This window comes from Cebus imitator, unplaced genomic scaffold (genome assembly GCF_001604975.1).
Source record: "Cebus imitator isolate Cc_AM_T3 unplaced genomic scaffold, Cebus_imitator-1.0 Scaffold191, whole genome shotgun sequence".
Taxonomy (NCBI): Eukaryota; Metazoa; Chordata; class Mammalia; order Primates; family Cebidae; genus Cebus; species Cebus imitator.
The window spans coordinates 3,476,450-3,493,091 of record NW_016107506.1 but is presented as its reverse complement, the minus strand read 5'-3'; the positions used below and the strand labels follow the sequence as shown (position 1 = coordinate 3,493,091).

Here is a 16,642-nt window from a genome sequence, read left to right as displayed (position 1 = left end):
GGTTGCTATTAATATCAGCATATCAAAAAAAAAAGCTGCAACAATGTGCTTGTGGGTTTGAGAGTTTCTGAAAACACATAAAATAACGATTATGATTTATCAGTGGTATCGTTTCTTTATTTTAACTTGAGAATGTAGCATGTAAAACTTGCAGTTAAGTCCTAGTAATCAATCTCAACTAATGAATTTTAGTGATTCGAATTCAAATCCAGAAAAAAAAAGGAACCCTTCTTTTATTACCTTAAACTGTATTGTTCTAATAAGATGCTCTGAACAATACTTTATTTTAAATAAGTATTTGAAAGGTATTTGCTACCTACTTTGAATGTTCCAAATGCAAATGTGTTTGGCTGCAAAATAAATGGAATGCTAATTATATATCGCCACCTAGTGGTAGTGCAGGTCATAACATTGACAAATAAAGGAATGGAGTTAATGCAGTGGTTCAAATACTTTATTTCCGTGGAATATCATTGGTGTCAATGCAGCAATTCTGTGTAATACTTACATAGAGCAGTGTGTGTTTAAAAAATATAACAGTAATTTTTTGCATAGTTCTTTCAGTCTTTGCAAAAGTAAATCAAAAGTACTTTATATTGAAATTCTATACAATTTGATACATTTATATTAAAATTTGATAATAGGTTCATATCAAAACTGAGACATTCATTGTTTACTATAACAGTTGAGTTTGTCTCAAACAGATTTTGTTTCCTTATGGGCCCAGTGATACTGAGCTCCCAGTTCTGGCATGAGAAAAAAACATTCTTAATAAATGTTTTTATTAAAAATTTAAAATTTTTATTTAAAAATTAAAAATTTCTTTTAAACTTAAAGGAGTGTGTGTGTGTGTGTGTGTGTGTGTGTGTGCACAGATAGATATAGTATTGAAGTAGAAAACAAAATGGCCCATAATTCTACTACCCATATACCCCTGTTGTTTTAAAAATATCAAAGTAGACAAGAAAATATATTAGAAGAAAAAGGAAAGAAACCCCTGACCAAGTTTCTTGATTATCTGTTTCTCGGAATATCTATTTCTGAGATAACCACTGTTTCACTGTGAATTATTGGCTGCCTATATTTGTAGAAGAAAAAATGTGGATGAGGCAACATTTGCATATTTAATCTGAGCTGCCTCAATTTGGTGAGATATCATATGAAAAAGTTTTAACTTCTTCACTAACTGCAGCTAGCCATGCTTTGACACCCCCTCCCACCTTTCCTGCTGGGGAGTAAGTTCCCTTAAAGACTCCTTCATAACTTTCTCTGTCTTTTATAACTCTCAGACACTTTCACTCACTAAAATCATCTCATTCTGCTCATTAAAACCCATCCTCTTCATTTTATATGTTTTCTTCCCCCCTCACCACAAGTGTGTGGAAATGGTAGAGAGGGAGATGGGAGAGGAAGACTGTTTTCTCTTTCACATCTACCCTCTGCTGAGCTAGGATGTTTTCACTGCATCTATTGGTGTATAGCCTTGTGGTAATAATTGTTAGGTTTTTGTATGCTTGGGATTTTGGGGGATTTTTTTGGTAAATATTGGTGGTCTCCAGAGATTGGCAGTAGAGGCTGTAATCCCCCTCAACTATACCCCTACCTACTGAGTATGTTCAAATGAAAGCACACGTGGGTGCCCAGTTCTGCCAAATGTGCAAACATTTATTAGGAAGAAGATACACATGTGTATATTTAATCTCCTACCCTGTTTTTTTTCTTTTCTTGTTTTTAAATTATACTTTAAGTTCTGGGGTACATGTACAGAACAGGCAGGTTTGTTACATAGGTATACACATGTCACGGTGGTTTGCTGCATCCATCCCCTTGTCATCTACATTAGGTATTTCTCTTAATGTTAGCCCTCCCCAATCCTTCTACCCCCTGCTATCCCTCCCCTAGCCCCCCCACCACTTGATAAGCCCCAGGTATGTGATGTTCCCCTCCCTGTGTCTATGTGTTCTTATTGTTTCAACACCCACTTATGAGTGGGAACATGCAGTGTTTGGTTTTTTGTTCTTGTGTCAGTTTGCTGAGAATGATGGTTTCCAGCTTCATCCATGTCCCTGCAAAGGACATGAACTCACTCTTTTTATGGCTGAATAGTATTCCGTGGTGTATATGTGCCACATTTTCTTTATCCAGTCTATCATTGATGGACATTTGGGTTGGTTCCAAGTCTTTGCTATTGTGAACAGTGCCACAATAAACATACGTGTGTGTGTCTTTATAATAAAATGATTTACAATCCTTTGGGATTGCTGGGTCAAATGGAATTTCTAGTTCTAGATCCTTGAGGAATTGCCACATTGTCTTCCACAATGGTTAAACTAATTTACACTCCCAGCAACAGTGTAAAAGCGTTCCTTTTTCTCCACATCTTCTCCAGCATCTGTGGTCTCCTGATTTTTTTAATGATTGCCATTCTAACTGGCATGAGATGGTATCTCAGTGTATGCATTTCTCTAATGACCAGTGATGATGAGCTTTTTTTCATATGTTAGTTGGCTGCATAAATGTCTTCTTTTGAAAAGTGTCTGTTCATATCCTTTGCCCACTTTTTGATGGTTTTTTTTTTCTTGTAAATTAACAATGGGGAAAGGATTCCCTGTTTAATAAATGGTGTTGGGAAAACTGGCTAGCCATATGCGGAAAGCTGAAACTGGATCCCTTCCTTATACCTTATACAAAAATTAACTCCAGAGGGATTAAAGATTTAAGCATAAGACCTAACACTATAAAAACCCAGAAGAAAACCTAGGCAATACCATTCAGGACATAGGCATAGGCAAGGACTTCATGACTAAAATATCAAAAGCAGTGGCAACAAAAGCCAAAATAGACAAGTGGGATCTAATTACACTTAAGAGCTTCTGCACTGCAAAAGAAACTCTCATTAGAGTAAACTGGCAACCAACAGAATTGAAAAAAAATTTTGCAATCTACCCATCTGACAAAGGGCTAATATCCAGAATCTACAAAGAACTTAAACAAATTTACAAGAAAAAACAACTCCTGCCCTGTTTTTGTAGTTCAGAGAAAGTCGTATTGTCTTCAAGTTTTTCTTAGACTTGTTTATTCATCAAAGTAGTGGGAAAGCCTGTACCATCTTCCAAACCTTGAGCCCATCTTTACCACTCATTCTACCAATGAAAAATTTTCTAGCATTCCTTAATAATAACAAATTCTCTGGTGTAAATTTTGATAAAGTTCCTATATGAAAAAGAGCCACTTCACTGCTGAGTACCTATGAATTTTGACTCCTGCTTAGAGTACTTCATCACTTTGGGGCAGAGGGTTGGAAGGACCTGATGTTTGTTGCTTTATATGCTAATGAACCATTCTTAATGTATAGACTAAAGTTAGATGACAGACATGCACAGGCATGGCACACTGTTTATGCTTAACTACTTTAAAAGTAAATTTCCATATACATAATTTAAGATAATTTCTAAATTGGAAGGGATTTATTTCACAGATGAAAAATTTTAAGAACAGAGATTAAGTAGTGTGTTTAGTGTCTTAAGCTACCTGATAACATTTGTTAGGGCTAATGTCCTCTCATTACTATTCTTTTCCAGAGTGTCACTGGCTCCCATGCTAATATCATTTTGTTAGGTTTCACCAAAAATTAAAATGTTTTAACTTAAATGGGATCACATCAAATTTATAGGCTAATTTAGGGATGATTGAGATGTACTTCAAAATTTCATGTGACAAAAAATCCAAAATAGGAAGGCATTTTTCTCCCATATTTTATTTGCTGCTCACCCTACTCCCCTCAAAAAGGGAAAAAGGTTCAGAGGTCCAACTAACAAATAAGGTTACTTTCCTAATCTGACCTCCTTCTGTGATCTTCCCCACTACTTTCTGGTTCCTGGGGCTTCCCTTTTTGGTTTCTGATGAGAAGGCTGGGGCTTTGGTGACCCTGCTCCGTCACGTCTATGACTGTGCGTGCTTCTAGGGCCAGGTGATACGGAGGACAGAGAAGTAAAGCAGTGGAGCGTACATCTCCCTCCTGGGACCACAGTTACTTCAATCTGCCAGGGAGTTTCCCTCCCTCAGAGTTTGGCTCCCAGGGCTCCCGTTGCTTTTGCACCTGCTGCCAGCATGAGATTGCTTGTAGCTTGGGGCACAAGAGAACTGAGAAAAGGAAAATAAAGAAAAATGGAGGGTTAGCCCCATCTCTCTGATATTAGGAGTTCTTTTTCTTGAGACAGCACTGCAGGGTTTCTTCTGGGTCTCCCTCTATCAGCCTGCTTATGCCTACTTTTCGGTTTTGGGGCTGTGCTGAGTTTAGACCAGGGGAATACCAGAGAGAAAAAATGGTAAACTCACTACTGCTTTGGTGGTACTTCAGATTCTTGTCCTCTTCCCCATTTTGCATGTTACTTTTGCTTTCCAGAGACCTCAGATGGCTGCTCTGTCTTGTCCAGGTTTTAGAGCCACATTTTCAGGGAGACACAAGGTACATAGTGTGCTTACTCTGTCGTACCTGGAACCAGAACTGAAAGGAACTTTTTCTGAGACGCTGAACTGAATCTATCAGAAGGGACTTAATGAACTATAATACATCCATTCAGTGGGGTTCGGTGCAGGTATTACAAAGAATGTGACTACTCTATGTACTATCGTGGAATCATTGTCAAAATGTATTATCAAAATAGCTGTAGAATGTATTTACAAATATGTATATTTATGCTGATGTGTACCTAAAATAATTCTATGAATACACACAAACAAAATGGTAACCATAGTTACTTCTGAGGAGAACTGGAAGGCTGGGAGACTGGGGAGATGGGACTGACACCACTGAGCTGTTAATATTTACGTGTATTATTGACTGTGGTAGATGAGATTTTCTTCAGGCAGGCCTGGTGACAAATTAAGAAATAAACCAAGGAAGGAGATGATGAGCCATTTGAGTATTGACTTAGTCCTTTCTCTGGGCTAAATGCCTTATGAGCAAGCAGTTCTTGGCTTCTCTGACCCCAGCTGCCAAAATACTCACCTTAGGGCCTGCCACCATGAGGAACTAGGGAGATTTTGGATAGCCTCAGCCATAAACTTGTATCCTTTCATTTTATGAATGTATTTGTTAGTTCCATTGTGAACTGAAGAAATTTAATGGAGGGCTAATCTGTGAGCCATGACTGTTCTATAAATAGATACTATCTATATATGTATAGATATATATTTTGTGTGCATATGTGTAATTTTTCAATGTAACATTTTTAAGTATACCCCAATACCTGATTCCTCTCAAATTATTTTGGGCATGTATTTTTATTTTTAGGCTAATTCACCTAAATAAGATTGATCCTCATGCTCCAAATGAAATGCTTTATGGGCGAATAGGCTACATCTATGCTCTTCTTTTTGTCAATAAGAACTTTGGAATGGAAAAGATTCCTCAAAGCCATATTCAGCAGGTACCGTGTTTTTGTGTTTTTAGGAGTCTTTTTAGGATCCCACTTACTTACTGTCTGCCTAAACTACTGTTTGTGTCTCTCCAGTTAGCACGTTCCAAATAAAGGAAGGTGTATCTTGACCTCTAAAGGTTGGGCACAGTCCAAGAACCAATAGCTTCCTACAGAGTGCTGTTGGAAACATTTCTGACTCAAAATCAGAAGGCCAGCCTGCTCCATTTGAGAATTTAGATGCCCTCTCCAAAAAGGATTAGAGCCAAATTTCACCTCTCAGATGGAGGATTTCTTTTGGTGGTGCTTAGAGGAGTTTATGCTTTTCTTTGATGGGTGAACTCTCGTAAGCTGTAATGCTAAGAGCTTAATATCCTCTATGCCCTCCCCCTTCTAGGCTGAGTATAGTCCCACACACTTCTCTGATGGAGAATTAAACTGTGCCTTTCCCTGGCTGAAAGGTGGTGTCTAGTTTATCATGTTCCCCAATACCTCACAGTAAAAAAAAGTCTTTACCTCCACCAGGAAGGTTTTTATTCAGTTAACTTGTTCTTTTGGTTGGTTTTCTCCCTGTAGATTTGTGAAACAATTTTAACCTCTGGAGAAAACCTAGCTAGAAAGAGAAACTTCACGGCAAAGTCTCCACTGATGTATGAATGGTACCAGGAATATTATGTTGGGGCTGCTCATGGCCTGGCTGGAATTTATTACTACCTGATGCAGGTAAGGAGTGATTATAGTGAAACTTTAAAATGTCCTTCCTGAGCCATGTATTATCATGGGTGAGAAGATAGATGTTCTAGTTCTAGTTTGTCATTACTTTCCTTGTAATTACTTGACCTAGACAAGCAAAAGCGATGTTTACCAAGGTGCCTTTTAAAGTATATAAACATTAAGGGCCCTGCGTTTTGAGATGACATTTGATTTGCAGGTGACCATACTTGCCCACTTAGTGCCACTTGTGCAGACTAAAGCATTTTGACCTATAATTCTGTATGAGGTGCCTCTACTCTGCTCTTTCAGCCAGTGCTTTGAATTAAAAATATTACTCCACATTAAAAGGCACAACTAATTCCCCAAATTCCAGGAATAAGAACAAAATCGATAGAAAACAAATGAGCGCTTGTTGCCTAATGCTCACTTAGAGAGCAAAGCTGAGGAGACATTTACTTACCTGAAAAATAGCTGAATATGCTCGGCCCAACAGTTCTTAGGATCTAATACTATTGGGGCACATCAGTGAAAGTCAGATAGACTACAAACATGTAGAATGTACTGCAGCAAACATAACTTGGGAGAGATCGGAAGAGGACTTCTCACAAGAGCATCATTTTGGGAGACTTAACGAAGCACTCCTTAAGGAGAAATTGGCACTTGTGAATAAGAATTCATGGCAAAGAAAATTGATTTCTAATGGCGGGTACCCCTGTCACCTTCCCAAGGCACACTGTGGCATAAAGAAAAGTGTTTCATTAACGTGTTCAGCAGGAGTGCTTAGATACATATACTACAAGCTCTTTGAGCAACTGACTCTTAGAATACAAGATCAGTGTTGGATCTGTCCTCTGCCTATAACTAAACAAGGACAACAGAACTGAAAAACTCAAGGTTATTATTACTTTTGAATGCAGAGTCACACATTGAGTGTTATGGCAATCAGAGACTCACTGGCATATTTATTCTACACTTTTCAATTAGAGGTTATGTAATTAGGATGTTGACATTCAGGCTTAAATTTCTTTATTTTTCTAGTGCATTTCTTCCTTTCTATTCCCAGTAGTAAATGTAGATTCCTAAAAGTTTTCAGAAAAGAAGAGTCTTCTGAAGTTTCAAGGTTAGTTAGAATCAAATATATATCTATCCTCTGAAGAGGACTAGACAGCCTCATCGAACTTTCATTGAAACAAATAATCAGGAGACATACTCTGCCTCCTTGTGTTAGCTTAGTAGTAAGATACCTGAAAACCCAAGTATTGATTTTTCCATTTGCAGGTTATTATCTATTTGAAATGATTTAATTTTTAATCCTAAAAGTCTATTCTAGTAGGTAACCCTTCAACAACATAAAATAAAACTATTGTTTTGGGCTATGTTGGATAATTCCTCCAAGTCTGAGGAGAATCCACTCATTCTACTGTAACACTTTAAACTGAGCTTAAACACTTTTAACTGAGCTTATTCTTTGTGTAAAATGAAATCTGTCTTCTAAATAACTCAGTGCACTTTGGAATCTCGTGAAAATGGTATTGTCGATATTACGTTGACCCCACCACGACCGCCTCATGCCTGTGCTTCACACCACTGCCCAACCCCTCTCCCCACATGTCCCACACCTTGCCTGGCAAAACAGCACTTTGAATCTGTTGTTTAAAGACATTAGCAGTCATTGAATTAAGAACAGGGCCAAAAGGAGAAACTAAAATGTGTATCAAAAATGGTGGTTTATATGCTCTGTGTTGGTATGTCCTATAAATCTGTACATTGTTAAATGAAAACAATGTGGCATTTACATCAGTCCTAAATCCTCTGCAAAAAGAGCTGATCTAGAGGCATGCTGTAGTTTGGAATCTAAATTCCAGGTGTCTTAACTTGTTAATGTCATTTTCTATTAAAAATACCACTCCCTCTTCTCTAGATGTACTAATGAAAGACATGCTTGGTTTGTCTAGTACATCTCTTTGTGGCTTTTAAAGTTTGCTTTATATATTGAAACCATGAGAAACTTCTCTTACACTCATTCTCAGGCATCGACCTAGGAAAATTACTTATATGTATATAGATAACAATTAATATTGAAAAACAGTATATACAAAATGCCAGACACAGTGGCTCACACCTGTAATCCCAGCACTTTGGGAGGCTGAGGTGGGCAGATCACCTTAGGTCAGGAGTTCAAAACCAGCCTGGCCAACATGGTGAAACCCTGTCTCTACTAAAAATACAAAAATTAGCCAGGCATGGTGGCAGGCAGCTGTAATCCCAGCTACTCAGGAGGCTAGGACAGGAGAATTGCTTGAACCCGGGAAGCGGAGGTTACAGGGAGCCAAGATCGCACCTTTGCACTCCAACCTGGGTAACAAGAGAAAAACTCTGTCTCCAGAAAAAAAAAGAAAACACAATGTATACAAAAGTCCCTAAGAGTTAACTGATAGCCCAATTTTACTTTGTCCCATTATTTAAAAATTTTTAATGAAATTACAAAAAAATTAAAATAAAGGCATCCAATAGGTAGAAAAATGGGATGAAATCCTAAACCTCTAATTAACCTTCCATTTCCTCTTGGCCATGCTTTTTTTTCTGGTTTGAATATACTGAGACTTAGGAAGGTTTGTTTGCTTCAGCAGAACTAATAATTTTCTTTCTCATTCTTAGCCCAGCCTTCAAGTGAACCAAGGGAAGTTACATAGTTTGGTCAAGCCCAGTGTAGACTATGTCTGCCAGCTAAAATTCCCTTCTGGCAACTACCCTCCATGTATAGGTGATAATCGAGATCTGCTTGTCCATTGGTGCCATGGCGCCCCTGGAGTAATCTACATGCTCATCCAGGCCTATAAGGTACTGTGTGCATTTTTGAAATAACCCAAAATTTATCATTTAAAATTAGTTTTATCCTAATCCATAAAGGAACAATAAATAAATCTCTTTTATCCTAATCCATAAAGGAACAATAAATAAATCTCTTGTGGAACCTAAGATCACTTTGCTAAATGGATTATAATTCATTCTCACAATCTATCTGTACCATAGCTGGCATTGTTTCATATCCTACTTTTAACAACACTTAGGTTGCAATGAGATATTGTTTATCATCCAACATGTTATCTAGCAGTTCCACTCCTAGGTATATATACCCAAAAGAACCAAAACCAAAAATTCAAACACATACTGTACATACCAGCATTCATAGCAGCATTATTTATAATTGCCACAAGGTAAAAATAATCCAAGTATTCATCAACAGATGAATTGATGAAGACAATGTTATACATACAATGGAACATACCACAATGCAATAGAATATTATTCTGCCATTAAAAGAATGACTTTCTGATGCATACTACAACATGGATGAACCTTGAAAACATTATGCGAAGTGAAATAAACAGATACAAAAAGGACAAATATTGTATGATTCCATTGTAGTGCATAAATAGCACTAATAAAAAGCATGCCCTATCAGACCTGCAATCAAAGAAGGTTTTTAATTGAGAAAAAGTAAGATATCTATGACCATTGGTGCCACATCAACAAATTACAACTCTACAGGCTATTGATGAGCACTGGCATCTCATAAATAAGTAAACTTTTAGTGTATTAAATTCTACATTTCAGAAAATTAGATATATTAATAATGGAAAAACTTTTTAAACTGCTGTATCCTACTTTTAAGAACACTTAGGTTGTAATGAGATATTAAAAATATCTACTCAGAATATTTCCCAAGTCTTTGATGAAGATAAAAGAGGCAGTAAAATATTGTAAAGGTCTATCTCTATTTTTCTAGCAAAGTCTAGTGTTTTATCATCAATTTGCACATTAATAAAGAACAGCTTTATTCTCCAATGTGTAAAGAAACTTCCTAATAGTGAAGGGGGGCATCGCAGTTATCGTGTGTTCTTTGGTAAGTCAGTAATGATAAGAGCAAGTTGCAAGTTAAGTAATGCTACTTCCTCAGTAACACCCAAATAAACACACATGCACAGAAAACTTAGACTGTACATGCAAGGTCATGCCCAATTTTTTTTTTTAAAGCAAAACTTGTCCATTTTAATAATTGTCACTAGCAATATAACACACCCTCTGTCACTAAATCCTTTACCCTTTCTTCTCAAGCCATATCCCTGTCTCCTCCTTACCTCTCAGGAAGGAATATCAGTGGAACTTTCTTTTATATCTTGTATAATAAAATGCACGTCCTTTGCCTCTGCAGGTGTTTAGAGAGGAAAAGTATCTCTGTGATGCCTATCAGTGTGCTGATGTGATCTGGCAATATGGGTTGCTGAAGAAGGGATATGGGCTATGCCATGGTTCTGCAGGGAATGCCTATGCCTTCCTGACACTCTACAACCTCACGCAGGATAGGAAGTACCTGTACAGGGCCTGTAAGGTAGGAGTCAGAACTACCAAATAGAAAGCAGCTCTTTGGCTGGGCACAATGGCTAACATTTGTAATCCTAGTAGTTTGGGAGGCCGAGGCGGGCGGATCACCTGAGGTCAGGAGTTCAAGAGCAGTGTGGCTAACATGGTGAAACCCTGTCTCTACTAAAAATACAAAAAATTAGCCAGGCGTGGTGGCAGGCGCCTATAATTCCAGCTACTTGGGAGGCTGAGGCACGAGAATCACTTGAACCTGGGAAGCGGAGGTTGCAGTGAGCTGAGATCATGCCATTGTATTNAAAAAAAAAAAAAAAAAAAAAAAAAAAAAAAAAAAGGCAGGTCTTCCATGAGGTTGTAGAAAAAGTTCTAGTTCATTTGATTTAATTCATTTATCCCTAAAATCATAGGTCTTAGATAACAAATATAGTTATTTAAGGAAATCCTTCAAAAGCCTTTCAATTAAAGTAGCATTTCTCTAAAGGGACATGATTCTACTCAAGAGCATTTATGGGAGAAAAAGAAATTAAGAGGTAGGGTGATTTTGTGCCTTTCTTCTTGAATAACCTTGGAGATACGTGATTCAGACAGCTCATTAAATTCCTCCCGTGCTGTGTACTCTCTTTCAGACCATCTTTTTCTCTGCATTAATCTCCTTTCTATGATGTGAAGGTAGTTTTTGACTTTTCAGAGTAACTTGTAGAGACAACCTCTTAACTTTTGGGGGGCGTTCTGGAAGAAATCACTGTACTAATTTAACTTGGTCTCATTTTCAGTTTGCTGAATGGTGCTTAGAGTATGGAGAACACGGATGCAGAACACCAGACACCCCTTTCTCTCTCTTTGAAGGTATTTTGTACACTTTATTTATTTGCCTTATAATATCAGCATACTTCCCTGCTTGGTAATGTATTTAAGTTTTATCAAAAAATTAATTTTATAATTATTTTTAAACTACTTTTTTATCTTCCAATATGTTAAATCGATATTAAAAATCAATTAGCACATGTACTACCACAGCCCCAATACTGGTAGTCATCAGGTGACTCCCTTTTATGGAGCCAGGCACATGTGGGGCATTTTGCAGATCTGTCATAAATCATTCAGCAAAAACATAGAGGCACTACTACCTCCGTGTCACAGCTGAGGAGACTGAGGCTCAGGCACTTACATATGGTAAATGGCAGGGCTATGACTTGAACTTGTCTGGCTCCATTCTCTTTCCAGTCGTCCACCTGGATATAAAGGCTGACCACGTCACTAGTGATCTCTTCTAATGTTGAACTGCAATACATGTAAATACAGACAGATTTCCAATGCATTTAAATTGTTGGCGTCAAGATTATAATGTTGTTAATGTTAAAAAATGTAGCTATCTTTCCTTTCTGCAGAGTTGTAACTGCTCTGCGGGGCGGGCGGGGGTGTCAGTGAGGTGGAGAAGAAGCCATAGGATGCCGAAGGAGGCGGGCCAAGAGGACACCCACACCCTCCAGTGTGGCCTCTGAACCAGACCTTAGGGATGAGGCTGTCACTGGTGGGCACCCTTTGTTGCTGTTTGTATGTTTGAATAGACTGAAATGCTGTGATTTTTTTTTTTTTTTTTTTTTTGGTCAATAAAGATATGGGAAAAAAAGCCATCTATGAAATGGAGTCATTTGGTATAGTAACTTCTGCTTCTTTCTCTTTCTTCAGGAATGGCTGGAACCATATATTTCCTGGCTGACCTGCTAGTCCCCACAAAAGCCAGGTTCCCTGCATTTGAACTCTGAAAGAAAGCATGCCCCCTGCAATCACTGCATGACCCTTGCTGTATGTTCAAATCCAAGCTAAGTGCTTTCATTGCTTTCCAAGGAAACAAAGAGTCAAACTGTGTACTTGATTTTGTTAGTTTTTTTCAGAGTTTGTCTTTCATTCGGTTCCTTTTAATTATCATTTACTTAAAATTATCCAAGAAAGTCTTTTAACTTTAATTTTAATGTCATCCTAAAGGGGAAAGTGAGTGATATGTACAGTGTTTTGAGGTTGTATACATATGTTTCAGAACTTGGAGGAAATCTTAAGTTTGTGAATATAACCATTTGTTACTGTTTTAAAAATGTTTAAAAGAAATTCAATATAGATAAAAGATAAATATGTGGCTATTATTGCACTTCACTTCTCTTTAATATTTTCTTCCAGCTGGAGGGCAGTTTTATGACTTTGCTCTAGGTGGTTCGTTTTGAAAGGGGACAAAAATATAACTACGTGCTTCCAGGAGAAAAATTTTAAGAGTTGCAAACTGGAACTGGGACCTAAATATTATTTTTTAAATTATTGATGCCTATTTGGATTAGAGCTAAACATACTTTCAGATTTGCCTGTTTTGTTGGCTTCAGAAGCCAAAATTTTAAATCAAAAACTTATAAAACATGTTGATCATTGTGAAAATTCTGAGTTGAAGGTTAGTTCAAGATAAGCTCACAATAGCAGTTTATGTTTTCTCTAAAATAATCTGGGTTTTTTGGAACTATTTATTTAAATATGTTTGTTTTTCAGTATTCAAGTAAGATCAGGAAGCTAATTTTCTATGTGTAAATATGCTCTGACCTAGGATTTCATTCCACTCTGACTTACTTTCTAAACTTTAACTTGGGTTTTTTACAGTGACTATGCATTAGTGCTGACTCTTTGGTATAAGCCATAAAATATTTTCCTATCAGTTTATCTGAACTTTGGTCTTTTCACTAAATAGTACAGTATTCTACTTGTGTTTAAAAAGGGGGATGGGAAGGGAAATACTATGTAACCAATAACTTGAACGAAAACACTAAACTTAGCTTTTAATAGAAATGCTATTTGTTTAGGAGGGATTATCCAGAGTTCATGCTCAGAACAAATGGATCTTTGCATATCCTCGGCTTAACAATTCATCAGTTTCTGAGACCACAGAATCAGGTTTTCTATGGTAGATGAAGACTCCCTGGTGCTTCAAATTCTGTACAAATGTTTTGACTCATCAGCTTCTACTCCTCCTCCTTTCATTGCTGCCTTTGCCCGGCTTGTTTTGTCTCTTTGCAACTGATTTTGCAAAAAATTTGCAATTTTAAAACAACAGGGTCTAAGTATTTTAAATATGCCTATTTCACAGCTCTCTTGGTCACAAAAACATGCTATTTTTATTGGAACTTCAAACCAAATCCTCACTGAGTATATGCTGGTTCCTGCAGGTAACAGTCTATTATTTCCTATTTAGCACCAAAAGAGCTAATATTATTGGAAATTGTCTGACCCTTTAAAGGCCACTGGCAGTAGGATACAAAAAGCAGCCCACTGCTCAATTCCTAGGATTAGCTTCCTCCTGTGACTTGTGTAAGTCGGGACTACCTTGTGCCTCTCAGATTTCTGAAGTGCTACTGCACAGTAAGCCGTGTGCGTGCTTTGCCTTTCTTGTGAAAGTTTTGAATCAACGACGTCAGCACTTACAGAAAGAAGTAAAAGTAATACACAGCAAAACTATTTGCCTTTGGCTGGGGTGTCCAACTTGAAAGAATAAAACTCATTTGGTTTAGTTAAATGTCTTACTATACTGTGTCTGTGCTTTCAGCTACATTGCTAAGCAAGGGAAAACAACACTTTTGCTGAGCCAAAGGAGACTTGATCACAGTTCTCAAGCAGTGTGATAGCAGTGGTTAACCCTAGGAAGATTTCAAGGCAGGGAGAAGAACATTTCAAATAAGATTCTTGTTAACCCATTTATGTCTGCTGTTCCATTATTGGAACGCTAAGCTTGTGGGAGTTATTTACATCCTGCTGCTCAAAGTCATTGCCAAGGTCTGATTTTTCACAAAAATTTGCAACCTCCAGCATATATGGGTTAATATTTGGATTGCAGTTTAGATACTGTCATCTCAGCAAATTTGTCAAAACAAACACAATTCAGGTTTTTTCTTTTTTGAGCTTTTAAAAACTTATTAAACTGGCACAATTTTATCTCTATGCTATTGTTTGTTGTATTTATGCTTAAGAGCAAAAAAGTTTTAATGGGATTTTAAACTCAGGCAAAGCGTACAAAACTGAGACAGTCTCCTAACAACATGGTAGTAACTAAATAAACTTTTATAGTAGGCTTCTTAGTTTTAAAAGGAAGTGGCATCATTGTTTCAATTCTAGTTCTGTTATATTTTTCTCTCAGATATTTTTCTTGGTAAAATTCCTTCCCAGAAGTTGCTTCCTAGAAAACTCAATAGCCTCTCTTGTCTCTAGACAGGGACTAGGTAATAAAACCTTCAAAGGTTGTCAAGCAGTATTCATTTATCCTGTCACATGTTTCTGTTTCTATAGTAATTTAGAAATTGCAAATAGTTAACTTTCCGTCATGTAAAAAATGTTAACATTATCCTATTTCCATAGATACCATGGACTGTAGTGTGGCCTGAGTTGTCAGTCTTTAATTCTGAGTCATGTGGCTGCCTTTTCATCTTTGATGTCAGTTTCAATTATTTGGCGTCAAAAAGCTTCATGGTAGGTAGAGTTTTAGGTAAAAGTGGATCTAAGGATACTTTCTTTATTAACATTTCCTAAATAACTGAATTGAGAGACATATTCTGCTACTATGTCCTCAGGTTAATTTTTGTCTGATCTTACGATGCCCTGCCTTTTACTAGCTAGTTTTGAAATAGAAAATGTGAAAAGTGACTATTTACCCATATACTCCTTTGGCTACTAGAACTCATCTTTAGTCCTCTATTATTTACACTGAATTCCAATTTCATTTCTACTTCTGCTAAATAAGAGCACCTCAATACTGTGTTTTCTGTACTGTTGAGCTGCAGGAGTACTGTTTCTCTCTTATAATTATAAAAGAAACTGAGATATTCAGGGAAACTACCCCAATGTTATATCGTCATTTAATGGGAAAGGCTGGGATCATATGTATTTCTGTGTTCTATAAAGGATTTGACTTACTGGTTCTCAATAAAATTTTATTAGGACTGTATATTATCATGTGTTTTTTGTTTGCTTTGGTTTAAACTTGAGAAATACTTCCCTCAACGGCAAGTGATTTTTTTTTCCCCTCTGTATACCCATTTCCTAGGCTTTGTTCCATTTTCTTCATTGTTGGATCGAAACTATTGTCTGTCAATAGAGATGTATAAGAGGAAAATATTTTTAATCTGATCATTATAGAGTTAGGAGGAATCTACTAGGCTTCAAGAACAACAACACTGTTGTTGTTCTCATAACCATCTCATAAGAATCTACTCTGGGGTAAATAACTAAAGGCCTAATTTTAGAAATTGATTTTCCTGCTGACTAATTCTGAACAAAACTTTGAATAAAAGAGGCAGGATTAAATGAGGTATAATTATAGAATATATATGCAGAGGTTGGAAAAAAATTTGTGAGTCACTTGGGATGACTTTGTGCTACTAATTTTTATGACACAACTAGTTAGTGTGACTTAGCACAACGGACATTTGACAAATTATAAAATACTTGTTTTCATCTCTAAATTACAATTTGTGTGCTAGTACATATGATTAAAATGCCCCTCATACCAGAAATAGGAACACTTTTCCACTGTTGGTTGGGAGTGTAAATTAGTTCAACCATTGTGGAAGACAGTATGGCAATTCCTCAGGGATCTAGAACTAGAAATACCATTTGACCTAGCAATCCCATTGCTGGGTATATACCCAAAGGATTATAAATGCACACATATGTTTATTGCGGCACTGTTCACAACAGCAAAGACTTGGAACCAACCCAAATGCCCATCAATGATAGACTGGATAAAGAAAATGTGGCACATATATACTGTGGAATACTATGCAGCCATAAAAAATGATGAGTCCATGTCCTTTGCAGGGACATGAATAAAGCTGGAAATTGTCATTCTCAGTAAACTGACACAAGAACAGAAAACCAAACACCACATGTTCTCATAAGTGGGTATTGAACAATGAGAACACATGGATACAAGGAAGGGAACATCACACACCAGGGCTTGTCAGGGGGTGGGGGTATAGGGGAGGGATAGTATTAGGAGAAATATCTAATGTAGATGATGGGGTGATGGATGCAGCAAACCACCATGGCATGTGTATACCTATGTAACAAACCTGCACATTCTGCACATGTACCCCAGA

General features: G+C 37.1%; 1 protein-coding gene across 2 annotated transcripts in view; it reads left to right on the top strand.

Annotated features, from left to right (window-relative positions):
• LANCL1 (LanC like 1) overlaps positions 1-15,489 on the top strand; it is a 44,784-nt gene extending 29,295 nt beyond the window's left edge. For both annotated transcript variants that reach the window (XM_017546810.2, XM_017546809.1), the window contains exons 5-10: positions 5,297-5,432; positions 5,997-6,143; positions 8,793-8,975; positions 10,351-10,527; positions 11,291-11,363; positions 12,207-15,489. In XM_017546810.2, coding sequence (XP_017402299.1) covers positions 5,297-5,432; positions 5,997-6,143; positions 8,793-8,975; positions 10,351-10,527; positions 11,291-11,363; positions 12,207-12,283 — 793 coding nt within the window. In that variant the 3' untranslated portion in view covers positions 12,284-15,489. The remainder of the gene's footprint in view (positions 1-5,296; positions 5,433-5,996; positions 6,144-8,792; positions 8,976-10,350; positions 10,528-11,290; positions 11,364-12,206) is intronic.
• The last annotated feature ends 1,153 nt before the right edge of the window (positions 15,490-16,642 follow it).